Here is a 27,782-nt window from a genome sequence, read left to right as displayed (position 1 = left end):
GCCCACTGGCCACACCGACCAATGGGGAAGCGAAGCCAGCCGGGGGCGGGGCGGGTGGGCGGGGGGCGTGCGCGCCGGATCCCATCGGCCGACTTCCGGCGCGCGGCGGGAGAGTGGGCTCAGAGCGCGCAGCGGGGGTCTAAGTGCGAGCGCCCAGAGAGCCTTGGGTCCGTGGGTAAGTTTCCTCCGCTTTTCAGGAAACTACATTTATGGTTTGGTTTGGGGATTACTATCAGGAATTGGATGAAACTGTAGGAACTGGTTTGGCGGTAGGGATTGTCCTCTTATTTTTAATCGCAGTGGGTGAGGGTTGGCCATGTGCTTTTCAGTTTAAACTGAGGTTTACATTGTATCTATCACTTTCTCTGCTTTGTAAGGTGTCAGGGCCTTTTTGCATCTCTCTGCTTTTTTAGGTTTTTTAGGTCATGCACCTAAATTGCATATTTTCTCATTTTGCATCGTTTGTCTCTAGCAGATTACTTAGTCCCATTTTGTAGTTGGTTTCTACCTTATTTTATTCACCAAGTCCTTTGTTTTGTTTTCTTTTTTTTGGCAATGCTGCACAGCATGCGGTATCTAAGTTCCCTGACTAGGGATGGAATCCAGGCCCCCTGCAGTGGAAGCGCAGAGTCTTAACCACTGGACCGCCAGGGAAGTCCCAATTCACCAAGTCCTTTGAAATGGCTTTTCCTGGCTCTCTAATTCTCCTCGTGTTACCCATTTAGATGATTGAGGCCCAAGAAGGTTAAGTCCCTCAAGGTATCCCAGCTAGGAAGTCTTAACTCCTTAACTCAAACCTAGGCAACTCTGGCTGGCGGCCTCCTAGCCACTCCTGGGTGTAGATTCCCTCAGGCTGAGTCCTAATCCTATTTCAGAGATCCGCGGCAGTAATCAGGATAATTTCCCTTCACTGACCCTCTTATTCAAACTAAACATAAATGTTTTCTCTAAATTTAAAGATACGTTCATTTTAGATATGTCGATACACGCGGCAAGTCTTTTCCAGTAAGCTAAAATAGTGTTTTTCTCCGAGATGATAATTTAGTAATTTTTTTCTTCCTCATATTTTCAACTGTTAAAGAGTATCTGAAGCAAAATTGGTTCCGTTGGAATCCAGGCTACATCCCCACTTATCTATGTGACCTGCAGCAAGTTACATAACCTAACTGAGCCTTACTTATTTATCTGCAAAGAGGGCATGGTAATCCTATCTGCCTCACAGAATTCTTAAGATTAAGTGAAGTAATTCGTGAAAAGCATTTAGAATAGCATCTGGCACGAAGTTAGTGCTCAAAAAATCTTCTTTATATTAGCAAATTATATTTTTCTTTAAACGTGTAATGCTAGCATCTCACGAGAAGTAACTGATTTCAGTTTTTCCTGTTATCAGTTCGCCTTCTACATAATTACATGTCTTCTGAAAATCAGTAAATGAATGTGACAAGTTATTCATTCCTTTGGCTTTTTTTTTTCTTGTTAGAATTTCTTTCTCTCCCTAAAGCATCAATTTGGCAAAAGTAATAAATAAAATATAGCAGGTTAGCATTTGCTACTGCTGAGTGTAAGAAATTGTACTAATTGTTTATAAATGTCATTTCAATTCTTACTAGGCCTCATAAGACAAATTCTCTTAATTCCACCTTTTATGATGGGAAGAAATTGAATTGCAGGTAGTAAGAGCTTAACCAGGGTCACACTGTTAGCTTGAGAGATAGTTGCCTATCCTGCCCAGGATCAAATGCCAGAACTAAGCAAGACGTGTTCAAATTTGATTTTTGCCTTCTCTACCAATTTTCTGGCATATTGCACTAACTTCTTAAATAGGGGTCAGCAAACCACTGCTCTTGTGCCAATCCTTCCTACTACCTGTTGTTGAACAGTCCACCAAATAAGAATAGTTTTTACATTGTTAAATGTTTGTGGGAAGAAAAGGAAAAGTGATGTTTCTGTGACACATGACAGTTATACAAAATTCAAATTGCAGTGTCCATAAATACAGTTTTATGGAAACACAGCCACAGTTATGCTTTATAAACCTCTGATAGCTTCCTGTTACTTAGAGAAGAAGTAGGCAAACTATGACCTACAGCCAACTGCCTATTTATGTAAGTTTTTACTGGACACAGCCAGGCCACATTTGTCTCTTGTCCAAGGCAGCTTTCATACTACAGTGGCAGAGTTCAGTAATTGCAACACAGACTATATGGCCCTCAGAAAATATTTACTATTTGACCCTTTATGGGCCCTAGTCTTAAACATTTCTTTGAATTTATTGTAACTTTAAAGTCTATTATTTATAAGACTAAAGGTTTAAAAACAGTTATTTTCAATTTGGTGTCTAAAGTTAAAACATTTTCATTTTTAACTGAGATTTGATGACTTTTAAATCTTCTAAAAGTGAAGCCCAGGGACTTCCTGGTGGCCCAGTGGGTGGGAGTCTGCCCTCCCAATGCAGGGGGCCAGGGTTCAATCCCTGGTCCGGGTAGCTGTATCCCGCATTGCATGCCACAGCCAGCACTCTGCATGCTGCAACTAAAAGATTCCGCATGCCGCAACAAAGATCCCACATGCCGTAGCTAAGACCCAGCACGGCCAAAATAAATAAATAAAAGTGAAGCCCAAAGAAGGGTGATTGTTCATAGATTTTGTTTTAATGCAATAAGGAGCTTTAAAGTACTGCTCTAATCCTTAAGAGTACACAGTCATATTTCTCAAATTATGAATCCTAGTTTTTCACAAATGAATTGCTGGGATAAAATGTTATTTGTATGATTACAAATAACTACTTAAATCATATTTAGAAATCGTGGTTTCTAAAGTATATGTATTCTAAACTATCAACTGTGGTTTTCTTTCTGCAGCTTTCATTTTCCTGCTGAATTCCTGCTTTGCAGACTGAGCAATGGCAGCCCGAGTACTTGTAATTGGCAATGGAGGAAGGGAACATACTCTGGCCTGGAAACTTGCACAGTCTAATCATGTCAAACAAGTGTTAGTTACCCCAGGAAATGCAGGCACTGCCTGCTCTGAAAAGATTTCGAACACTGGTAATCATTTTTTTGAAGTAAAAGTGAACGATTATAAATAATAAAACTGTCACTCACATTTCTTCTTTATAAAGGTCAATTGCTGTTCAGATTTGAATGCTTTTTTTAACCCAGAAATTTATGTGATAATTTGAATACTTGCCATATGTTGTAATTTAAGGTATCCTGTTGTTCAGAGTGTATCATTTTCTTACCTTAGATTATTTTAAACCTTACAAAACACGTCCACTGAAAAAGTTACAAAATGCCTAATATAGGTTAAAGGTGTTTTGGTGTGTATTTTGGGGAATGCAAAATTGAGCAGTGCTATTAAATGTAAGTTCTGCCAATTCTTACTCCATAATAGATCTCAGCCTTCATCTCTTCCACCGGTAAATAGGAAAAGATGATCGGTTCTTATGCTGCACTAAATTCTTCAGTGACTTCTCATAGTAGTCAGTATAAAACTCAAACTACTGTCCTTACGAAACCCTCTGTGATCTGGCCTCTGCTGGCCTTTCCAGCCTGATCTTTTATAGCCCTTGTTTTCTTTTCACTGTGCCCTATCCATGCAGTCCTGCCAGTATCCCAAACAGAGCTGCCTTGGACTTTGTTCTCACTCCTAGCATGACTGGCTCTTCATCATTCAGGTCTCAACTTATGTTACCATCTCAAAGAGGACTTTCCTAAAGTTTCTAAGTAAAGCATGTTCACCCCCCAATTCATTTGTTTTCAATCATGGACTATTATCTGTATCTTCTTTTACTTTTGTCTGTCTCCTATCTTCATTTCCCTCCTAGAACATAAGCTCTAGAATGTAAACTGCATGAGGGCAAGGAAGTCGCATGTCTTTTTTTAAATAAATTTATTTATTTATTTTTGGGTGCGATGGGTCTTTGTTGCTGCGCGTGGGCTTTCTCTTGTTGTGGCGAGCGGGGTCTACACTTTGTTGCGGTGAATGGCCTTCTCATTGCGGTGACTTCCTTGTTGCAGAGCGCAGGCTCTAGGTGCACAGGCTTCAGTAGTTGTGGCTCACGGGCTCTAGAGCACAGGCTCGGCAGTTGTGGTGCATGGGCTTAGTTGCTCCGCGGCATGTGGGATCTTCTAGGACCAGGGCTCAAACCAGTGTCCCTGCATTGGCAGGGAGATTCTTAACCACTGCACCACCAGGGAAGTCCCGTGTCTCCTGTCTTATTTTGCACTGTGTGCAATGTGCCTAGTACCCTACGTGGCACATAATATTTATGGAGAGAACATAGACCCAGCAAGGTACCAACTGGGAGAAGATAATTGTGTACATAGGAGCAAAAATAATAAGAAAAAGATAAGAAAATATCTGCTTCCCTGGGATCTTAACTCTGGGAGTGAGGTATTGTATTTTTTTTTTAAAGAAATGGCACATTTTATCTAGATGCAATTGATGTTATACAGACCAGCCCATGAAAATCTCCCAATATTGTCATGAGGCTGCTATCACTTGTAGTGACAGGTTAGGTGTGTCATCTTCCTCTTGCCACCCTTTGCTGTGCTGAGGTAGTTGGCTCTGTTCAGCCCAGTTGTGTTTGCAGCTACTAACCCAGAGTGCATGGTACTCCATCCTTATCCCACTCAGGCAGTTCCTGTAGATTGAGAACTCTGCCTTTTCTGCACTTATCCCCTACACATCACAAATACCACATATGTGTACAGAGACTTCAGCCAGCTTAAGAATGGTGGCCCAAATAACAGTGAAGCAGAAGAGCGCCTATAGAACCTACTCATGATTAATATATGGTTGATCCTACTACTACTTAGAACTCCCATCAAGAAAGAAAATTTACCTGGCTTGTACATTGGAGAAGTGAGCTAGGTCTTAAAAGTCATCCTTCAGTTCTTAGCTTAAACGTCTTTGCAAAGAGACCCTTTCTGGCTTAATCAGAAATAGCCTCCCAGTTTACCTCACATCAGATTTGCCTAATTGTTCACACTTTGTATTATTTTGCTTGGATATTTATAACTCAACATTCCCACAGTGAAATATAAGCATCTTAAATATAGGGACCCTGTTTGTGTTTACATCTTAACCTGGTGACTAGGACAGTATCTAGCATATAGCAGTTCTCAGTAAATCTTGAATGAATGACATTTAAAAGACCAGTTTCTGAGTATATTCTCTGGTACACTTTTTTGTTTACAATCAGCACTGGCAACATGAACACCATAGTCAAGAAAGTATAGCTCTTGGAAAACTTACTCAGTTCTCTGCTATCACTGTAGTGATAACAAAGCAGAGAACTGAGCTTTGTTGGTTAGCCTGATGTACTGTGCTCTGAATTTCTCATGGTGAAACCCATCTGTACCAGTAAAAGAAAACCAACAATTAATAGGCATACCAAAGTATAGTACTTACATTTCAGATAGACAGTTAACTTAAAGAATGTTTTTATAAACAAGGTGGGTTTGTTTCTTTTTTCTTTTCACAGACATCTCAATCAGTGATCACACTGCCCTTGCACAGTTCTGCAAAAATGAGAAAATTGAATTTGTAGTTGTTGGACCAGAGGCACCTCTGGCTGCTGGTAAAGTTCATTGCTGTTTATTATTATGGTATACACCGTGCTAACAGGAGCTTGGAGATCATCTCATCTAATACATTTTACAGATGAGGATTTCTAATATAATACACTGAAAAAGCTTTCACCCTCTTGAAATTTATGGATTCCAGGATTCCCCCCCCCAAGCATCAGTAGTATGAATAATAAGACTAAATTTGAATGAGATCAAATTTGCAGCTGTAGGAAATATTTTGTTTTTATTCTGCTTTATTCTGGTGTCTATTTAATAATCCATGTATTTGAATATCACACATGATTTTTGTTGGATTTGAATCATGTGTCAGTAGCATTTTGTTTATATCCTATATAAAACATGAAAAACGTAGTTATTCTCTGCCATTTGCTTCATCTCAATGTATATTTAGCCTGATCCTAATTCTTCAGAATGAAAAGGCCCTGCAGAGAGCTGGGCTACGGCTGCTTGTTTCCATCCCTAGGAATTGTTGGGAGCCTGACATCTGCAGGAGTGCGGTGCTTTGGCCCCACAGCAGAAGCAGCTCAGTTAGAGTCCAGCAAGAGGTTTGCCAAAGAGTTTATGGACCGACATGGAATCCCAACTGCACAGTGGAGAGCTTTCACCAAAGCTGAAGAAGCCTGCTGCTTCATTATGAGGTAAATAGAAGATAGCCTGCGAAGGGCACTTGTTATATGATATTTGAATATACGGGTCACTTTTATGTTACGAGTTTATAGTAAGATAATTCTAGGGGAAAACTCATAGGATGTAGACTGCCTTTTTCCAACATCAAAATAAAATGGGATTTACTCTTGCGGCCTTGCAGAAAGATAAATTTTTTTTTTTAAGATAAATTTTTTTAGTGTTTGTTGCTGAATAGTTTCTAGGGGAAAAGGATACATTTGGTTGTATAGGCATTCCCTCTTAGCCAAATTGACACATAAAGGATGGTGATTTTTTTCATCAATAATTAACTAGAGTGAGGAATCATCACTTGGCCTTCTGCCACCACTGTTCAATCCTAAATCTTAAAATTAAACATCCTGTTCTCTATTATATGGAGAACATTGAGCAATAAATGAATGTTGGTAGATACATGCCTTTGCCCCCTATTTTTGTTGACACTTTTCCTTTTTACCTGGTATGTTTTCTTTTTAGTTGGGTCAGTTTCATTCTTTGTTTTTTCTTCATCCTACATTGAATTTTATTATTTCCTAGTAGCCAGATACCTTCCAAGTAACAATTTTGTTACTTACTTTGGGTAAGTCTCCTTCTAGATCTCCAGTTCTACTCAACAACAGTTTCTTATGTGTACTTGGAGAAATGATCTGTGTATCCATGCTTATATTGGTCTTATACAGCTACATCTTTTACTTGAAGGACAGCATGATTCATTACTTTATATTGTATCTTAAAAGGTCATTCCATATGCATGCTATGCAAGTGCTGTTTTCCCCCAAAGATTTTGCTTATATGATCTCATGGTAAGTGAGAAAAGCAAAACTGTATGTACCATATGACCACAACTATAAAGAAATACATAGGAAAAAAAAATCCTGGCAGGAAGTACATCAAAATGGTGTTAGCAGGTTTTTTTTTCTGCTTTTCAGTTCTTGCTATAGCATATTATTACACAATGCCAAAGCATTTTAAACTTTTGAATCTTAAAGATTTATTGGATATTGCAATTTACTCTGTCTTCACAGTGCAGACTTCCCTGCTTTGGTTGTGAAGGCCAGTGGTCTTGCAGCTGGGAAAGGGGTAGTTGTCGCAAAGAGCAAAGAAGAGGCCTGCAAAGCTGTACAGGAGATTATGCAGGTAAGTTGATGCCTCTTAAAAAGTTTATAATTTTCTAGTCACACTGGATAAATAAATACTGTTAAGCTTACAAATATTCCTCAAGGCAAGGAAAACGTATAGCAAACAGTTATTTTTCATAGTACTATGTATTATAATCCATCTCTGTAAAAGGGTTGTTACACATCTACACTGATGGCTAAACTATGATTCTGTTCTTTGCAAGTAAGTTCTGTTTAGCATCCTTTGTTGTCTGCTCTGAAAGGTAGAAAGTCCTCAGACTACAGAACATATAAATAAACACTCAACAATCCATGAGGACAAAAAAAGTATTTATCCTTTGTGTCTCAGGTCTAAGAAAAGTGAAGCAATGAATTAATATACTTTGCTTTTTATGATCCTTCTTGGTTGTTGTGGGTTTCTCCCCCTTGTGGAAATCTGTTTTCACAGACATTAGTATAATTATTGTAAGCAAACATAATTATAAGTCAGAAATAGAGTTAAATGGTAATGATGAAAACATCTGTTTTTCTGTTAACCTTATTTGAAACTGGAAAGCTGGACCCCCAGAAGAGTTTAAATGATGTGTTCATCTCATCTGTACCAGTGCTAACTCTACATCATTGCAACTCTGAAAATAGGAAACATTCGGGCTTCCCTTGTGCACGGTGGTTAAGAATCCGACTGCCAGTGCAGGGGACACGTGTTCGAGCCCTGGTCCGGGAAGATCTCACATGCCGCAGAGCAACTAAGCCCGTGCACCACAACTACTGAGCCTGCGCTCTAGAGCCCGCGAGCCACAACTACTGAAGCCCGTGCACCACGATGAAGAGTAGCCCCCACTCGGGGCAACCAGAGAAAAGCCTGTGTGCACCAATGAAGACCCAATGCAGCCACAAATAAATAAATAAAATAAAAATAGGAAACATTCATATATGTTCCTTTGCAGCTTGCAGAGAGAGAAAGAGAAATTATAATACTAGTGCGTTGGTTCGTAATACAAATGGTGCAAAATGACAACAGCCAATTAAGTAAATAATAAAAGCTTATAATTTATTTCTCTTTGTTTTGTTTTTATCGACAATAAGGATAAAGCTTTTGGAGAAGCTGGAGAAACAACTGTCATTGAAGAACTTCTTGAAGGAGAAGAGGTGTCTGTATGTATATTCATCTTTTGGACTTTTACAGAGTATAAGCTGTGTTATCTGACCTATGATCCCAAAAAAGGCTTGGTTTACTCTGGTCGCTTCATCCAAGAGCATAACGTGAGCAGTTACACAGGAATTTGTATACGTTTAGTATTTCAGATACAAATGAAAAAAGAATTTATCTTCTTTTTTTAAAATATATAAACTTATTTATTTTTGGCTGCATTGGGTCTGTTGCTGCGCGGGCTTTTTCTAGTTGCTGAGAGCTGCGGGGCTACTCTTTGTTGCAGTGCGCGGGCTTCTCATTGCGGTGGCTTCTCTTGTTGCAGAGCACGGGCTCTAGGTGTGCAGGCTTCGGTAGTTGTGGCACATGGCCTCAGTGATTGTGGTTCTCAGGCTCAGTTGTGGCTCGCAGGCTCTAGAGCACAGGCTCAGTAGTTGTGGCACATGGGCTTAGTTTTCTCCGCAGCATGTGGGATCTTCCCAGAACAGGGTTCGAACCCGTGTCCCCTGCATTGGCAGGCAGATTCTTAACTACTGCACCGCCAGGGAAGTCCGAAGAATTTATCTTCTTTTAATCATCCCCAGTGTAGCAGTAGGCAAATTGGACTTACATCATCCCCAGTGTAGCAGTAGGCAAATTGGATTTATATCACCCATTATTTAAACAGGGGAAAGGTTGAAATTTTTTACTTTGAGAGTAGCTTGATTTCCGCGCCCCCCCCAACCTAGCTCAAAAATTACAGATCCTTCAGAACAGAGTATACAGGATCTTTTGATTCTCGATCTAGGAAACTTAGGGTTATTTATGTTTTAAATCATTTTACTTTAAAAAAGAAAACTTTTCCTCTAATTAGAGTTAAGGTACATATAGTTCTCCTTATTAAATTATTTTTTTACTTTTTGGCATTTAAGGTTAAGTGGACCGTTTGTTTTCTCTACAGTGTCTGTGCTTCACTGATGGAAAGACTGTGGCCCCCATGCCCCCAGCACAGGACCATAAGCGATTGCTGGAGGGAGATCAGGGCCCCAACACAGGGGGAATGGGAGCCTATTGTCCAGCACCTCAGGTACTTCACAGAGGCTCAGCTGAAGTTCAGTAGTCATTTTTTGGTCTTCTCAAAGAGCTCTTAGGCACTTTCTGTTTTTTTTTCTGTAAATGATATTACTAATCAGCAAATTGGTTTTCCTAGTAAATGAAAAGTGTCTCTTCTGGTCTCACTCTAAAACTAACCTTTTCTAAAAGCCTTTGAGGAACTAACTTAAGTATCGATTGAACAGATCCTTCTAGCCCCTCCTTATTCATCATTGGATATCCAGGGCCCTATACACAAGTGCTCAGTAAGAGTGGGTATGGTGAATTGAGAACCAGGTCAGACTACCATTTGTTCTTCTAGTCTTTCTACTTCATAACGGATAGAGCATGTTTCCAAACAATTCCTTGACAATGTTTATGAAAAATATGCATTGAGCATATTATAAATAAATTAGCACTTCAGAAACTCACCCATTTCCTTTCACTGCTGATAGTTATAATTGTTTGTGCTAATAATATAGTGCCTTTTAGATATTTTTCTTAAGTAGATTAAAAACCAAACAGGGTTTACTTTAGACTTTGTGTATTAAAACTACCATTTGGTAAAAGTGATTTTATTTACGTATATTTTTTACTTAAAAAAAATTGTTTACTTATTTATTTTGGCTGCACTGGGTCTCAGTTGCAGCATGTGGACTCTTAGTTGCAGCATGCATGTGCAATAATTTCTACAATTAATTTATAAACTCTAGATTCTCAATTTATAGGCTAATGAGGTATGCATAGAATATACTATAAGTATACAAAGGAGCCTCAGTGTGGGCGAGGACTTTTTCAGTTAAATACCAGTTACATTTAAATAAGTCTCTATGTTCCCTAGGTTTCTAAGGATTTGTTGCTAAAAATTAAAAATACTATTCTTCAGAAGACAGTGGATGGCATGCAGCAGGAGGGTGTGCCATACACAGGTAAGCATATTGATGTCATTGTGGACATTATTTATAAAGTAAGTTTGCAACATTTTCTTTTTTTATAAATATATTTATTATTATTTATTTTTGGCCACATTGGGTCTTTGTTGCTGCACACGGCTTTCTCTAGTTGCTGCAAGCACGGACTACTCTTCGTTGCGGTGCGCGGGGTTCTCATTGCGGTGGCTTCTCTTGTTGCGGAGCTTGGGCTCTAGGTGCCTGGGCTTCAGTAGTTGTGGCACACAGGCTCAGTAGTTGTGGCTCACGGGCTCTAGAGCGCAGGCTCGGTAGATGTGGTACATGGGCTTAGTTGCTCTGCGGCCTGTGGGATCTTCCCAGCAGGGCTTGAACCCGTGTCCCCTGCATTGGCAGGTGGATTCTTAACCACAGTGCCACCAGGGAAGCCCACCATTTTCTTTTTTTAATTGACCACTGTTATAACATTTGTTACGGCCATTCCAAAACTTTCAGTACTATAAGTTTATATTCTGATTTTCATAGTCACAATACAGTGTCTTCATTATAGACTCTTTTTTTTTTCCATTTTTTAACGAAGGTATCCTCTATGCTGGTATAATGCTGACCAAGGATGGCCCAAAAGTTCTGGAGTTTAATTGCCGTTTTGGTGATCCAGAGTGCCAAGTAAGTAATAAAGATAATAATATAAAGTGTTAGTTTGTAGAATATGTGTGCTGTTTTAATCTTAGGATTTATCAGCCTTGAAATAATTACCTTTGAGAAACATATGCAAGTTCTGGTATCCCAGTGAATAAAATGTCTAAGGACAACTGAAGTTTCTCTTAGTTGCCATGTTGATTATGTTTTTCCAGGTGATCCTCCCACTTCTTAAAAGTGACCTTTATGAAGTGATTCAGTCTACCTTAGATGGCCTGCTCTGCACATCTCTGCCTGTTTGGCTTGACAACCGCACTGCCGTAACTGTGGTCATGGCAAGTAAAGGTTATCCAGGAGACTACACCAAGGGTGTAGAGATAACAGGTGAATATCAGAGAACAAAAGGTTGGGTTGCAATGTGACAGGTGACCAGTACCACAGTAGGCCTTTGTCCCATTCAATGTTGTGTTCCTTTTAAGGGTTTAGAGACATCAGTAACCTTTTAGGGGTTTCTAACATAAGCATGTTGCTTGTTGGATACGGGTGTCCAGATATCCAAAATTACTGTATTTAAAGAACTGCCGTCCGTTTCTCTTCCTGCACAGCGAAGACTTAAGTGGGCCTAGCTAAGTTTCCAGAGAATCACCCAGTGCTGCTTTTCTCATCCATCCTCCAAGAGCCAAGAAGATAATAGGAATGTATGAGAGTTGGAGGAACTTTAATATAAATTACATCAAGGAGAAAATTTCAGGGCTTGATCTCTGAATGATCACAAATTAACCCCCCAGTTTGCAGTGCACCCCATGGTCACTTTGATGGCAGAATTAAAAGTTTCAGAAGTATAGCCTTCTCTTCTGTTTCTCCTTATAGGAGGTGAGGCATCTAGTTAAATGATGTTAGATAAAGCAGTGTTTTAAAATGCTAAATAAGTTCCAGCACGATAAGGCCAACACCAGACCTTTAAAATCCCTAGCAGGCTGTCATTTGGCAGCCTGCTAGGGATTTTAATACCCCAATACTGTGTTTGATTCAAACACCCTATTTCTGTCTTACCCAGACAGTAAGTCTTAATACCCCAATACTGTGTTTGATTCAAACACCCTATTTCTGTCTTACCCAGACAGTAAGTCCATTGCCCTGTGCGTCCCACACATGGCAGCTGGGCAGTTAGGAGCTGATTGCCTTTTAAAATAGAGAAAGGGAAGGGATAGAATCAAGATCTTTTGTATTGGTGAAATTTCCCTAAGATTGGGGTGACAAGTGTCATAGTTATTTCTGACACCCCAATATTGGGTGTTACTGATACCACCACATACTTGAGTACCTGTGACTGAACGCCCCTATGTTATAAAAACACCTGGGGGGACCTCCCTGGTGGTCCAGTGGGTAAGACTGTGCTCCTAATACAGTGGGCCCAGGTTCGATCCCTGGTCAGGGAACTAGATCCCTCACGCGTGCCACAACTAAGAGCCTGCATGCCACAACTAAGACCCAGAGCAGCCAAAATAAATAAATAATATATAAATATTTTGAAAAAATAAAAACACGTAGAGAAGACACGATATTATAAACAACTACAAATAAAAAAATGTTTTAAAGAAAATTTGATACAGCAAAAAATAAAAAACACCTAAGGAAGATGTGTATTAACAGATTACCAAATATGGTGCTAAAAGAGAAATGGAAAAGGACAAACTAGGGATATGAAAGTTTTTTGGGGGGGACTTCCCTGCTGGCACAGTGGATAAGAATCCGCCTGCCAATGCAGGGGACATCTGTTCGAGCCCTGGTCCGGGAAGATCCCACATGCCACGGAGCAACTAAGCCTGTGCACCACAACTGTTGAGCCTGTGCTCTAGAGCCCATGAGCTTAGAGCCCGTGCTCCACAACAAGAGAAACCACCTCAATGAGAAACCCGTGCACCACAATAAAGACTAGTCCCCGCTCACCACAACTAGAGGAAGCCCGCACACAGCAGCAAAGACCCAACTCAGCCAAAAATAAATTAATTAATAAGGAAAAAAAATTTCTTTTTAATTAAGAGGTTGTCTTTTTATAAACTGTCCGTGTTGGTCATTTCAGAATTTAGAAAACACAGTCTAATAATATTTTAAATGTAAAATATATATGTGAGATCTTAAAACTAATTCAAAAGAAAATGAAGCAGGGGACTTCCCTGGTGACACAGTAGTTAAGAATCTGCCTGCCAGTGCAGGGGACACGGATTCGATCCCTGGTCCGTGAAGATCCCACTTGCCACGGAGCAACTAAGCCTGTGCACCACAACTACTGAGTGTGTGCTCTAGAGCCCACAAGCCACAACTACTGAAGCCTGCATGCCGTAGAGCCCGTGCATCACAACTACTGAGCCCACTCGCTGCAACTAGAGAAAGCCCGCACACAGCAACGAAGACCCAACGCAGCCAAAAGAAAAAATGAAGCCAGGGATTTTCTTTTAGGCTGAGCCCTAAACCTAATTTAAATCATATTTGTCTTAAAATTTTACAATTGTTGTATTAGGGAAAAGATTAAGAATATGTTTTGCATTGCAATGATCTTATTGGTTTTTTTAAAAAAGAAAGCAACTTTATTTAGTTGGCTATGATAAAGCAAAAAGATATTCTTTTACTCTTCAGTAAAAAATGTGATCAAATGCAGGATTTAGGGCTTCCCTGGTGGCGCAGTGGTTGAGAGTCCGCCTGCCATTGCAGGGGACATGGCTTCGTGCCCCCATCCGGGAAGATCCCACATGCCGTGGAGCGGCTGCACCCATGAGCCATGGCCGCTGAGCCTGCGCGTCCAGAGCCTGTGCTCCGCAACAGGAGAGGCCACAACAGTGAGAGGCCCGCGTACCGCAAAAAAAAAAAAAAAAAATGCAGGATTTATTCATGATGTTTAGGTTTTGTTAATTTTTTTTTTTTAACTTTTCGGGAGAAAATAACTTTATGCTTCTAGTTTCAAACTTTTCAGGGCTTAGCTTTTTTTTTCCTTCCTTATTGAAATAATCACTCTTACATGAGATTTATGATAACACAAGGTTTTAGTAATACAGTTATCACCCTAGAGCGGAACAGACTGTTCTTAGGAGAAAGGCTGTATTTACTATAATATTACATTAATTCCTTTCTGATAGGATTCTTGTGAAAATTCATTTAAGTGAAATAAAGATTTTATTTAAAAAAAAAACTTCTGGAAATTATAAGCCACAGTGTAGAATATTATTACTGCAATTGATATGTCAAATATGCTCTCTTACAGGGTTTCCTGAGGCTCAAGCTTTAGGACTAGAGGTGTTTCAAGCAGGCACTGCCCTAAAAGATGGCAAAGTGGTGACTAACGGGGGTAGGGTCCTTACAGTAACGGCCATCCGGGAAAATCTCATCTCAGCCCTTGAAGAAGCCAAGAAAGGACTAGCTGCTATAAAGTTTGAGGGGGCCATTTATAGGAAGGACATTGGCTATCGTGCCATAGCTTTCCTCCAGCAGCCCAGGTAAACTTCTGACCAAGGTGATTATAGCACAGCTTCAGAACTGGCATAAATGGTGATGTAGAAAACTCCATTAACCCTGTACTAAGTCATTCTGTATTCTTAACTCTATGAGACTGATCTGATTTTTTTATATATATATAAATTATTTATTTATTTTATTTTTGGCTGCGTTGGGTCTTCGTTGCTGGTGTGGGCTTTCTCTAGTTGTGGTGAGGGGGGCTACTCTTCGTTGCGGTGCTCGGGCTTCTCATTGCGGTGGCTTCTCTTGCTGCGGAGCACAGGCTGTAGGTGTGCAGGCTTCAGCAGTTGTGGCTCGCGGGTTCTAGAGTGCAGGCTTAGTAGTTGTGGCTCATGGGCTTAGGTGCTCCGTGGCATGTGGTATCTTCCCAGACCAGGGCTCGAACCCGTGTCCCCTGCATCTGCAGGCGGATTCTTAACCACTGTGCCACCAGGGAAGCCCGACTGATCTGATTTTGATTTGCATTTAGTTTGAATTGAAACTACTAGTTACAGCAATATTCAAATGAAATGGAAAAAACTTCATGGTAGCTCATGTTTGAAAAGCTCAATAAGATCAGTGCTGTTGAAAGATTTTTTCACATTGTACGTTTTAGATATATGCAATCAGTTGTCAATTATTCATCAATAAAGAAGGGGGAAGGGATTTTTTTCCTTGAGTTATCATGTATTTATATATTACTGTTGTATTTATCTTTTTTTAATAAATTTATTTATTTACTTATTTAGTTTTGGCTGCATTGAGTCTTCATTGCTGCACGTGGGCTTTCTCTAGTTGTGGCGAGTAGGGGCTATTCTTTGTTGCGGTGCGCAGGCTTCTTGTTACAGAGAACGGGCTCTAGGTGCACAGGCTTCAGTAGTTGTGGCACACGGGCTTAGCAGTTGTGGCTCTCAGGCTCTAGAACACAGGTTCAGTAGCTGTGGCGCCCGGCCTTAGCTGCTCCACGCATGTGGGATCTTCCTGGTCCAGGGCACGAACCTGTGTCCCTGCATTGGCAGGCAGATTCTTAACCACTGTTCCACCAGAGAAATCCCTGTTGTATTTATCTTAGTTCATGATTTTGTCAAAGAATTCAGGATGAAAATATTGGTTGTCTAACTTTGCAACTTTATTTGATTGTACTATAAATTTTGGCCATCTCATTTGGTCACTGCATTTATATTTATTACTGAAATGTATTTTGTAAACCCTTTATTGATTCATTTATTGTCATATACAACTAACTATTCCTTTGTAAAATCAATGAACTATTAACTGCATGCAAATGTGGGTATTTTGATCTCATCACAATTACTATTGCTCATTGAGTTCATCTATGAGAAATAAATATGTTTTAGGACAAAATGAGAAATTTTTAGCAACTTAATTCAAGTTACATTGTTACTGATAGGCAAATTTTTTAAGGTTAAATAATGGAATTTTTTTGAACATTAAAATACCATGCTAAAATTTTATTTTTTATTTTAAAATGACTAGATTCTATTGAAATGACCTATTTCAAGTGACTTGAAATCTTAATATTCATCTGATTCTTCAAAGATGAAGAAGATGAAAGGCTACAGTGCCAATTGCTACCTGACAAAAGAGTTGTTTTTAACCAGTAGAACTTCGTTTCCTATATAAGCATGACCCCAGACTGCTAACTTTATTGGAGTTAACTGCCACATTTCTCTCAAGTCTGTACCCTGGCACCTTGCTTCTAATAAAACTTGACATATTTCTTCACGTATCCCTGAATCCCACTAATCCAGAGTTGTCATTTTTGTAAGGCAAGACTAATGAAGTCACATTGCCATTTATAAACTTGATCTCTAAATGTACTGTTCCAACTTGTTGGCACTATTATAGATGGAAATGATGCACTGAATATCATTACCTGGTTTTGCTTTTTTTGGAGTTTTTTAAATCTTATTTCTTACTGTCTTTAGTTATAAGGAAACATACAGTTCTCTATTATTGCAGTAAGGGCAAAAATCCTCAGTTTCATTATTGAGGATTTCTTTGTAGAGTGCTTATAATCCTAATTTCCACTTTTTTGACTCCGTTTTGGCACTCCTTTCCATCCCATACCAAAATTGAACAGAGAAATATTACGGCCAAATATTGGTATATTTAACTGCCTGTGACAAGTACTTCTGGAAGAAATAGTTAAGTTAGAGAGGTAGTTACAAATAGTGAAGTTCCAAATAGTGATGATCAACTGAGGAGGTTGTTTAAACACATTTCAATTCCTAGGACCTGCCCTAGACCAGCTAAATCAAAATCTCTGGATATGGCCCAGCGTATTGGGGGATATGAAAATCACTAGTGATATCTTCTGCTTTAAATAATATGTTAAGGTTAAAATAATTCTTCCCTGGCATTTAGGTGATGTCTTTGTTTTTTTAAACTCTTTAGGGGCCTGACTTACAAGGACTCTGGGGTAGATATTGCAGCTGGAAATATGCTGGTCAAGAAAATTAAGCCTTTAGCAAAAGCCACCTCCAGACCAGGTAAGTCAGGGCCTGTCCTTTGCTAGTTCATTAACTGTGACAAACATTGTGTATTGATTTGTGCTTTGTAGTTTACTGAGGAAAATGTTCCAGATTAATGCCAAGTTGCTGTAAGTCTTGCCCCATTTAAGCCAAACTCATAGTGTTCGGCTTTCTTATCTCTAACACTAAAAGCATTTCTTACCCATGACCTTAAACTCAAAAGGATATGTATACCCCTTTAATATCTGCTTTCTTGATCAACTCTTTGCTGTTGAAATGCAGCAAGTAATTAATTTTCTCTCCAACAGGCTGTGATGTTGATCTTGGAGGTTTTGCTGGTCTTTTTGATTTGAAAGCAGCCGGTTTCAACGATCCTCTTCTGGCCTGTGGAACAGACGGCGTTGGAACTAAACTGAAGGTAATCAGACACCTATGTGAGTAAAGGCCTTTTATGAAAGACATGAAAGAATTTACTGTGTATCAAATACATATCTTTCGGGACTTCCCTGGTGGCGCAGTGGTTAAGAATCCGCCTGCCAATGCAGGGGACAAGGGTTCAAGCCCTGGTCCAGGAAGATCCCACATGCCGCAGAGCAGCTAAGCCTGTGAGCCACAGCTCCTGAGCCTGCACTCTAGAGCACGCAAGCCACAACTACTGAGCCTGCGTGGCACAACTACTGAAGCCCGCACGCCTAGAGCCCGTGCTCCACAACAAGAGAAGCCACTGCAATGTGGCGCGATGAAGAGTAGCCCCCGTTCGCCACAACAGCCCACGTGCAGCAACGAAGACCCAATGCAGCCATAAATAAATAAACAAATAAAATACATATCTTTCCCCTCTTGACATATATGCACTAAAGAGAACCACACCAAGTAATCATACAGTTGGCTACAATAGCTACGTGTTTCTAATAACACAGTGTTGGTGAGACTATATCCGGATAGAAGGGTTATCTTAGGGGAAAAAAGGGAATACTTTCGGACCAAGTAGCTTATCGGAATTTAGTGTTCTTTTGTCTTTAGGTGTTCAGAGCACCTAGCCAAAAGTCAGTAATATTGTTAGCCTCCACTGATAATTGACAAGATATAGGTTGGAGCTTATTCTCTTACGTGGATGTTTATATTCTTCTGTAGATTGCCCAGCAGTGCCATAAACATGAAACCATTGGTCAAGATTTGGTTGCGATGTGTGTAAATGATATTCTGGCACAAGGAGCGGAGCCCCTCTTTTTCCTCGATTACTTTTCCTGTGGAAAACTTGACCCCAGTGCAGCTGAAGCTGTTGTTGCTGGAATTGCTAAAGCTTGTAAAAAAGCCGGATGTGCTCTCCTCGGTATGATCATCCATTTTAATCACACATCCTTCTTATGTATTTCAGCCCTATGTACAAACATGATCGGTTACCAGTATACCTAACGAGACAAACTGTGTGTCACAAGACGAGGCAAGTAAAGTATAGATGACACCACCTAAGGACAACTTAGACCTTTGTGCCCTCGAACCCTCCCCTCAAGGCTTGGTCCCCAGACTGAGACTCATACTCCACCATCGCCCAGGCCTTATCTTCTCCCTGATCCTTAGCCACCATTTCACTCCCATCTCTCTCAGTGGCCTCCTGGACAGACAGGGTAGGGGGCTGTTTCCTCCTTATGGCCCTGCAGCAGAGGCAGATCGGGTCTTGGCTTTCTGAGTCTTAACTTAAGCCTTATTTTCCCACAGAAATGACACTAAGAATAAAATGTACCCAAGGTTTACAGAAATATTAAATACATACATGAGGATTTTGAACACAATTAATTTGTAGGTTGACCAAGGAACAAAACTACCTATTTTATATTACCATTTCTGTGGACAGGTATGTCCCCAAAGCCAAACTAGCCTTTCAGCCATCTTTGAGAACAGTTCCTAATTCGGATCTGCCTGCCTAGACCGTGTCTTTACACAGTATCGTGGTAGTATGAACTATGACATATTTTTTAGGCCAGGGCATTTAGAGTTAGGCAGGTCTATTAAATCACTTCTCTAAGCCTGTACCATTATTGGAACATAGAGTGATTGTAAAGATCAAATATAGGTGAAAGCATTTCTGAAACTAACTGCTAGAGAAATGGTGTTATATTCAACTGAGTATTCATCCCATAAAAATAATGATGTTTGGAGGCTATACTCACCCTTTGTGGAAATTAGCACTATTTCCCCTGAAATCATGCTTAGATGTTTGCGGAATACAGCTTTTGTTTAATTGTTCATATGAAGAGTAGCTGGTGTCACTACTTCCTAGACAGGTTTATAATATTCGGTGATTTCTTTGCTCTTGTTTTCTCTTTCTGCCAGGAGGTGAAACGGCAGAAATGCCTGACATGTACCCTCCTGGAGAGTATGATCTAGCCGGTTTTGCCGTTGGTGCAATGGAGCGGGATCAGAAACTCCCTCACCTGGAAAGAATCACTGAAGGGGACGCTGTTATTGGAATAGCTTCATCTGGTCTTCACAGCAATGGATTTAGCCTTGTGAGGAAAATTGTAGCGAAATCTTCCCTTCAGTACTCCTCTCCAGCACCTGATGGCTGTGGTGGCCAGGCCTTAGGTAAACATACTCACATTTAAACTCTCCTGCTTGGGAATGTCTGAGCAACCACTTAGTTGGGTTAGGCTTTCGTTACTTAAAGTTAGAATGGAACAAACTGCGTATGTTTTGGTTTTATATTCATAGACTAAGTTTTTGTCTCATCTTCCTAATATACAGGTGATTTACTTCTAACTCCAACCAGAATCTACAGCCATTCACTGTTACCTGTCCTGCGTTCAGGACATGTTAAGGCCTTTGCACATATTACCGGTGGGGGATTGCTAGAAAACATCCCCAGAGTCCTACCTCAGAAATTTGGGGTGGATTTAGGTAAGATTGCTAAAAAGAACGTTTGCTCAGAAAACTGTTATGAGAAAAAATACATTGTGGAAGGAAACTTTATGGGTAGTTAGTACACATATGATTATGTGGAAAATTCTTTTTTTTAATATTATATTTATTTATTTGGCTGTGCCAGGTCGTAGTTGCGGCATGCAGGATCTTTTTAGTTGTGGCATGCAGAATCTTTAGTTTTGGCATTCGAACTCTTAGTTGTGGCATATAGGATCTAGTTCCCTGACAAGGGATCAAACCCGGGCGCCTAGCATTGGGAGTGCAGTCTTAGCCACTGGACCACCAGGGAAGTCCCTACCTGGAAAATTCTCAGATCATTGGGGCTTCTTGTGGAAAAAATAGGACTGACCTTTTCCACCTTTTCTCGCTTCATTAGCCATGTTTATAAGGCATAAAGTCCTCATGTAATTGACTTAGATGAAATTCTTTAAGCAGATTCTCCAAGGGGGTCAGTAAGCTCAAGCTCTATCAAGATGGAATCAGGAACATGCTGGGAAGGGAAGTGGTAGTTATTAAATAGTCTGTGCAGGGGATAAAGGAGACCTGAACCAAGGCATAGAGAAGGGAAACAGATTGGAGAACCATTTTGTGCTTAGAAGGAAAAAAGAAGTCCCAAGTTTATAGTTTAGTAGGTGAGTAGATTTGGAATAGGAAGTGGAAATACAGTGTTTTACATCTTTGAAGTATTTATTGTAGTGTTTTTGTGAGCAGAAGTTAAGTTGGGTACTTATATGCAGATAGTAATAGTTAATCACAAAGAGAATAGGAGGGACCAAAAGGTTGTTCCTCAATATTCCACCCACCTTAAAGTTTGGCAGAGGTAGAATTTCTAAAAAAAGAATAGTCAAAATCAGGCAGTAAACCATGTGAAAGTATCAACTCCGAGCAAGGATTTCAACGTGACACTGGTTAGCAGTGTCAAAAAGCAGCTTGGTGAGGATAGATACCACCCCCCATATATTGGAGCGGGGGGTGATGGCAGAGATACAGAGACAATGAGTGAAGATTGCTGTTTCAGGAAACTTATTGGTTGGGAATTCCCTGGTGGTCCAGTGGTTAGGGCTCAGTAGTTTCACTGCAATGGCCGGTTTCAGTCCTTGGTCAGGGAACTAAGATCCTGCAGGCCATGCAGCAGGGCCAAAAAAAAAAAAAAAAGAATTTTATGTGTGTGTCTATATAGGTATTACCTAAAATTTTTTATTAGAGATTTTTGTTGTATTAGAGGATACGTTCTTACACCTAAATCTAGATTTTTTTTTTTTTTTCACATTCACAAAAGGGTAGTATGCCGACCTTTACTGGAATTCAGCCATTAGAGCATCTAATTCATTAGGGGATTTCTAAGAATCTAGTTAGTTAACGCAGCACAAAACTTCACTCAATCGTGAATACTGGCCAAGTGTGACAAGAAAAGTGTTCTTAATGCCTGAGGTACAAATGGATCCCAAAAAAACTTCTGAAAGGCCCGTTTATAGTTTTACCCTCTATAAAATAGCAGTGCTGGTTTTAATTTCCATAGGTTTGTATATGTATATACTTCTATACTTTGTGTCAATAATAGGTTAATTGAACAACTCTTGCCTGTTTTCAGATGCCCAGACCTGGAGGATCCCCAGGATCTTCTCGTGGTTACAGCAGGAAGGACACCTCTCTGAAGAAGAGATGGCCAGAACATTTAACTGTGGGATTGGGGCTGCCCTCGTGGTATCAAAGGATCTGACACAGCAGATTCTGCAGGATATTCAGCAGCACAAGGAAGAAGCCTGGGTGATCGGCAGAGTGGTTGCATGTCCTGAAGGTAACTGTTCCTTATTTAGTTGCTCTGTTTCAAGCCATTGATAGGCAACTATCTTTACGCAGCTGTAACCTGAAAACACCCATGCCAGTAATACCATGCATCTCTTCATTTCTGCCTCAGGGCTCTGACACCTCTGTGTAGCAGTGACATATGCACAACTACACCCTGCAGGACAGCCCTTGACCAGCGGGGTGAGAACTAGTGAATGAATGCCCACTTTAGGGACAGAAGAAGGGAGCCGTTCTGAGGCACAGTCTACATGGCTCCTTTGAGGGTCTCAGTGGAATCAAGCCCCAATTGCCCACAGTGGTGACCAGTTTAATAACACACTCTTATATTGGCTCTTGCCCGTCCTCATTCTGGTTCCCTAGGATCACTTCCCAAAGTAATCACCTCGCATGTAAGACCTTGTCTCAGGCTCTGCTTTGTGGTTCAGCTCAATTCAAGGAGTAGTGAGCAAGCACCCTGACCAGTACTGTGTATGACTTAGAACTCTGTTAGAAGTACTAGAAATTGGCAGATTAACAGAAAACCAACTCAGTTTCTCTAACAGAGATGTCAAGGCTTGTTAATTTTGTCTGTATCTGCCTTTCATCCCTTTATTGTGTGGCTTTCACTTTCAGGCAGGCTCTCCAAATACCGGAAAGATGTCTTGAGCCCACATCCTTCAACTCACATTGCAGTAAGAGAGGCCCTCTCTTTCTCAACATCCTATATCGAGTCTTTGAATAGCCTTGCTTGGGTCACATGCCTACCCTCGAAGCCAAGAGGTCATAGCACTATTGTGGATGCAAGACTTGTGGGAAAGGGGAGACAGAACACTGGCAGGCAGTAACATATCCACTTTATGTTTAGATATAGTGCTGTACCTTTTAGTTGAAGTGGGCAGTTATATATGTTCACCATCAGGAAGTTTGTATGAATGAGTGACGATAAGTAAAGCAAACGTATTATTTTAGTCCTTGCATATCTTATTTTCAGAATAAAATACAGTACTCTAAAGTTTTTATAGAACACTTCTTTTTCCATATTACTGTTAATTCACAGTTGTTCTTTTTTTATTTATTGGGTGTGTTTGAAACAAAGGTTCTCCTCGTGTGAAAGTCAAGCATCTGATTGAAACCATGCAAATAAATAGATCAGTATTGGAGAATGGCACCCTGAAAAATCATGTCTCTGTTCAACCAAAAAAGGCAAGAGTAGCTGTCTTAATATCTGGGACAGGTGAGATGTGGCTTCCTCTTTACTATAGAGCTGTAGAAATGCTCTTCCTTTTCTCCCACCCACACCACCCCCCCCCGCCAAAAAAAAAAACCCTCCTTCCGACTGTGAGAACACTTTCAGTACTGGGGCCTAGGTATCATTAAGGAGTGTTATCTTTTCTACATCCTCAGTCTTTCCACTTTCTCAGGCATTTGAAGCAGCTTCTAAAGGAAAAGTAGAGGGTGTGGGGAAGATGGTTGAAGAGAGAGAAGCTAGAAAAGACAGAATGGAAATTCCAACTTCTTTTGAATCATAGCTTTGTAGTTGAAAAGTCTTAGGACAGTTGAGGCTTTTTTAAATTGTTAATAGTAACAATACAAAATTTGTGTTTGACTCTGCGGACAGTGGGGTAAAGTCCTAAGAGCATTGTATTCTCTCATATGGATGGATATAGTATGATTCTTTTTTCCTTTTATTTTTTTTATTTGCACCATGCCATGCAGCTTGTGGGATCTTAGTTCCCTGACCAGAGATTGAACCCAGGCCCTCAGCAGTGAGAGCAGAGTCCTAACCACTGGACGGCCAGGGAATTCCGTCCACTGTTTTAAGTAACATTGCTATGAACATTCTTTTAAATATACAATAAGTTTGTAAGTGCATATCTGGTTATTTCTTTAGGTTAACTTTCCCAGAAGTATAATTGCTTTACAAGTCTATTTTAAGGTTTCAATATACTTTAGACCCAAGTTGATGGTAAAGCAAAGAAACTACTGTAAGGGTCATAGTGGTTTATTCTTCTTCAGAGGGTTGATTTTTTTGCTTAATTAAGCAGCTTATTTCTCATCAATCAGTCTTAAAATCATGTTATACTGTTTCTACTGGTCTGCTAAATCATATTATTTTGCAGGAGCAATTACGTGTCCTTGAACCAGGAGTGCCTATGTTTTTGTAAGATACTAATCCATTATTCTAAGAGGAATGGAATTTTAAAGCCTCACATATTTTGCCAATCTTTTCTAAGACATTTTTATTCAAAAATCTTGACCATTCCCTATTCAAAATGGTATAAACGTTTTAAAGAAGTGTGCACTCACCTGTGCTTTTCTCCCTTTTTCAGGATCAAACCTCCAAGCTCTCATAGACAGTACTAGGGAGCCAAGTAGCTCTGCACACATTGTTGTTGTGATCTCCAACAAAGCTGCAGTGTCTGGCTTAGATAAAGCAGAAAGAGCCGGAATTCCCACCAGGGTAAGTTACTTTGAAAAGTATCTTTCAAGATTACTTACACTCATAATCTGCCCCCAAGTGTTCTTTGGATGCCTGGATTTGGGGTGGGTGCTGGGCTTGCCTTTATATTCATCCTGTCCATTCCTTAATTCTTGACATCAAGTGTATCTTCAGAAGGAGGTGAAGTATAGTCTATATAAAGGTTGAGTTTTAAATTATTTTTGGTAATTTGTTGGAAATGGATTGTACTTATCTTTTTCTATTCTAGGTAATTAATCATAAATTATATAAAAATCGTGCAGCATTTGACACTACAGTAGACCAAGTCCTTGAAGAGTTCTCCACAGACATAGTCTGTCTTGCAGGATTCATGAGAATTTTATCTGGCCCCTTTGTCAGAAAATGGAATGGTAAGCAAAAATAGTTTGATACTACATTGAGGAATTGACTGAAAATGGGCTATAGGGTGGTGAACTTGCCAAACAATCCCAGTCATGGTATTTACTGTGACGGTTTATTCTGACACACGTCATAACTGAATTTCCTTTGCCTTTAGCCCAAAGAATAATGATTTATTATCCTGCTGTCTCTATCAGTTTTCTTTGGCCTGCTGTAATTACGGTTTCTAATGTAGCTTAGGTTGGTTTCACATTACTGCAAACATATTATTTCATCTTCTGGATGAATATTGGGAAGAGAATTTTTTACTTGTTTAGAAGCAAGAGAAGGTGACTCTCTGTATCCCAAAATAGAGTTCCTCTTCTGAGGAACTGTGAGCCATTGCCAGAAGATGGAAAGGAAGGCATTGTTGCCAGATAACATAGTGTCTGCTGTTAATGCCTTTCCCGCAGAAGTTTTGACTGCTTCCTGTGGTTCTTTTTTGTGCACATATTTGGTCAATAAATGTATTTCCTCTTCGGAGAGTTTGTTTTCTTAAGTGAATATAGTTAGAGCACTTGTGGTGTAATATACCACAGGCAATGCTTTTGGTGACATAAGGCACACAGACTGACTAATCCGGCATCTGTGGATTAGTCACATGTGAACATGCCACTTCATGGTTAGAAGTCAAGCACATAGACACTACGCAGGAACCTCCTGTCTTTCTAATATTATGTGCCAGGGACGAGCTGAATTTTCTTCAAGAGCCCTATGATCCAGATTAGAACCCCTCCCATCCAGCTTTGAGTCAGTGCAGGCGCCTGTTCAGAAGCCCCCTGGTGTGTCTTCAGCTGTGCAAGGCAGAAACCTGCTGCTCCCAGGGCCCCCTTGGATGAGAACGTGTGTTTCACTTTTCCTCATTTCTGTCTTTGACAAAGAAAACACCCATCCTAGAAAAACCTTGCTCCTATTGACTCCTGATTCTAGACAGGAAAGTGTATGTTCCTTTGACAGAATACATAGGGTTTTTTAATTCTGACCACTATGTTTTAATTAATTTCCAGGGAAAATGCTCAACATCCACCCATCCTTGCTCCCTTCGTTTAAGGGTTCAAATGCCCATGAACAAGTCCTGGATGCCGGGGTCACCATCACTGGGTGCACCGTGCACTTTGTAGCTGTGAGTATGTCTCTTTCTACCAAAATCTTACTAGTATTTAATGTAAATTGTACTTGGCAGAAGTAATGTTCAAAACTTTCTCATTTTTCTTTTCCAGGAAGATGTAGATGCTGGACAAATTATTTTACAAGAAGCTGTTCCGGTGAAGAGGGGTGACACTGTTGAAACTCTATCTGAAAGAGTAAAATTAGCAGAACATAAAATATTTCCCTCAGCCCTCCAGCTGGTGGCCAGTGGAACTGTACGGCTTGGAGAAAATGGCAAGATCTGTTGGGTCAAAGAGGAATGAAGCATCCTAATCCAAGAATGGAGCCAGCTTTGAAAGAATTCTAGCTGCTTGCAGGGTGACTTTTATCGTGGACTCAGCCTGAAAGACATCTAAGACATATATGTATTGCTTCCAGTGGTCTTTCAGGTTTTACCTGTTTGGGGCCTTTTTGTTCATCATCAAAACAGGCATTCAGAATTCCTTTTACTTTCAGCCAAATAAGATACCAAAACTTAATCTTTCTTATATATTCGTTTTCGAAGAGCTAATAAGTCTAATAAGTTAATATCTCTTCCCCATATTGTATATCTGTACTGATCTGAATTGAGACTTCTCTAATTATTCTGATCCTAAGTTGGTGTCATAAAATTTTGAGGTAGTTCCCATTTCTGAGGTATAGTGTTCTTTGTACTTTGAAATATCATTACACATTCCTATAATAATTGACAATTTTTGTAACACCCAGATTTTCGCTTCACAGTTTGGGAGGATGGAAGGCAATCTACTCAGACTAGTAAAGAGTATAATGGGACTGCATGATTTCCCACTCCAGCCAGTCATTTCTAATGTGGATATGCAGTTCTGGAACTGGGAGGTCTAGGTTGACATACTGGGCCACATGTGCATGACCCTACACATAGGACCACATTTCTGTCATCGCTGAGCAAACAGGGAATGGCCACCTGGCCCATAGGCAGCCAGCCAGCCTTAGACTGCTGAGCCACCTTCAGGGTGGCCTGAGAGCTCTGCCTGCCCAACAGGGGGGCACCTTACTGGAAGGGTACCTTGAAGCCCTGTTCAAGTCCTCCCTTGGAGTTTAAACTCAAAACTTAACGGCACAGGACTCTTACAGTAGTTATATACAGAAGAGAGTAAACTCTCGCCTTAATACAGGAAAGAGGGTCAAGAGAAGCAGAGTGCCAGAAAAAAGGACAGACACCTTTGCCAAGAGACCTTCATCACTGCCTCTGGTGCAAGTCAGTTTCCCCAGGCAGCTGGCCAACATTACCCTACCTCTCCTTGACTGTAGTCAGCAACTGTCATCAAATGATGTCCAGGTACATCATTTTACATAGGTGTCTTTGCTGCAGAAACAATTGACTCACTTTTTTCTAGAGAGCTCACTCAACATAATAAGCACCTATTATGTATATGCCAAGCTATCCTATGAAGTTTTTAGAAAGTTAGAAGATGTAAAGGAAAATGTTATTGGTTGATAAAATCATATACTGTAATAAAAGTAGAAGCTGGTACCAGGGTAAATGAGAAAAATCAATAAGAGTTTATGACTTTAGAAATACAATTTTCCAGCCCTTATTTAGGCACTAATATCCACTAAAAGGAACCTGGACACCATGGAAGGTAGCTGATTCAGTATCTTCAGATAGGAAGAATCAAAGTGTGTCTGAAATATGTGGTTGACAGAAACCAAAAAAAAAAAGTTGAAAGTAGCAGGGATGATACTGAAAGGACAGAGGAGTGAGCTGAAAGGGTGTCCTACTGTCTAGTTTGTGATAAACAATATTATTTGGACATGTTGAGTGTGTGAGCAGCTGTTGGTTTATAATGATACTCAAAAGGTCATTTAAGTTATGAAAAAGACAATGCATAGAAGGGTGAAAATAAGATGTTAGTTTTTTATTAATGTAATAAATATGGACATTTGTCTTTTATTA

General features: G+C 40.1%; 1 protein-coding gene and 1 long non-coding RNA gene across 5 annotated transcripts in view; one reads left to right on the top strand and one right to left on the bottom strand.

Annotated features, from left to right (window-relative positions):
• Positions 1-6: 6 nt before the first annotated feature.
• On the top strand, positions 7-27,782 carry GART (phosphoribosylglycinamide formyltransferase, phosphoribosylglycinamide synthetase, phosphoribosylaminoimidazole synthetase). 3 transcript variants are annotated; one of them, XM_004264526.4, is made up of 22 exons: positions 74-175; positions 2,862-3,047; positions 5,489-5,584; positions 6,058-6,232; positions 7,283-7,394; positions 8,462-8,530; positions 9,466-9,591; positions 10,438-10,525; positions 11,085-11,170; positions 11,359-11,527; positions 14,403-14,634; positions 17,051-17,145; positions 17,436-17,545; positions 18,262-18,460; positions 19,462-19,713; positions 19,873-20,025; positions 21,641-21,847; positions 22,934-23,071; positions 24,168-24,298; positions 24,546-24,687; positions 25,723-25,838; positions 25,936-27,782. In XM_004264526.4, the coding sequence occupies exons 2-22, from the start codon at positions 2,903-2,905 to the stop codon at positions 26,125-26,127; spliced, it is 3,033 nt and encodes a 1,010-aa protein (XP_004264574.1). In that variant the 5' UTR covers positions 74-175; positions 2,862-2,902; the 3' UTR covers positions 26,128-27,782. The 3 variants fall into 3 exon arrangements, 2 of the variants coding, with proteins under 2 accessions (XP_033274115.2, XP_004264574.1); XM_033418224.2 differs by lacking the exon at positions 2,862-3,047 and having other exon boundaries at positions 7-175; XR_007477636.1 differs by lacking the exons at positions 18,262-18,460; positions 19,462-19,713; positions 19,873-20,025; ... (4 more) ...; positions 25,723-25,838; positions 25,936-27,782 and having other exon boundaries at positions 14,403-14,651; positions 17,436-17,454.
• LOC105748891 (uncharacterized) overlaps positions 3,736-27,782 on the bottom strand; it is a 42,952-nt gene continuing 18,905 nt past the window's right edge. Inside the window, exons 3-6 of one of the 2 annotated variants that reach the window (XR_004480470.2) lie at positions 24,337-24,469; positions 17,362-17,511; positions 5,416-5,525; positions 3,736-4,157 (exon numbers count right to left, since the gene is read on the bottom strand). This is a non-coding gene — a long non-coding RNA (uncharacterized LOC105748891). Of the gene's footprint in view, positions 5,526-17,361; positions 17,512-24,336; positions 24,470-27,782 lie in introns of both variants that reach the window. The other variant, XR_001120257.3, reaches the window with a different exon arrangement.

Source organism: Orcinus orca, chromosome 5 (assembly GCF_937001465.1).
Source record: "Orcinus orca chromosome 5, mOrcOrc1.1, whole genome shotgun sequence".
In the NCBI taxonomy this organism is placed as follows: Eukaryota; Metazoa; Chordata; class Mammalia; order Artiodactyla; family Delphinidae; genus Orcinus; species Orcinus orca.
The sequence above is the reverse complement of the archived record's forward strand: the minus strand, read 5'-3'. Positions and strand labels throughout refer to the sequence as shown.

What these genes read in the sequence shown, in the direction of transcription:
- GART (XM_033418224.2), top strand. Translation starts at nt 22, where the DNA reads ATGGGGAAGCGAAGCCAGCCGGGGGCGGGGCGGGTGGGCGGGGGGCGT. An exon ending in TTGAAGGAGAAGAGGTGTCT is followed by an intron (nt 8,531 to 9,465) that starts GTATGTATATTC and finishes TTTTCTCTACAG; the next exon opens with TGTCTGTGCTTCACTGATGG. An exon ending in CAAGGGTGTAGAGATAACAG is followed by an intron (nt 11,528 to 14,402) that starts GTGAATATCAGA and finishes GCTCTCTTACAG; the next exon opens with GGTTTCCTGAGGCTCAAGCT.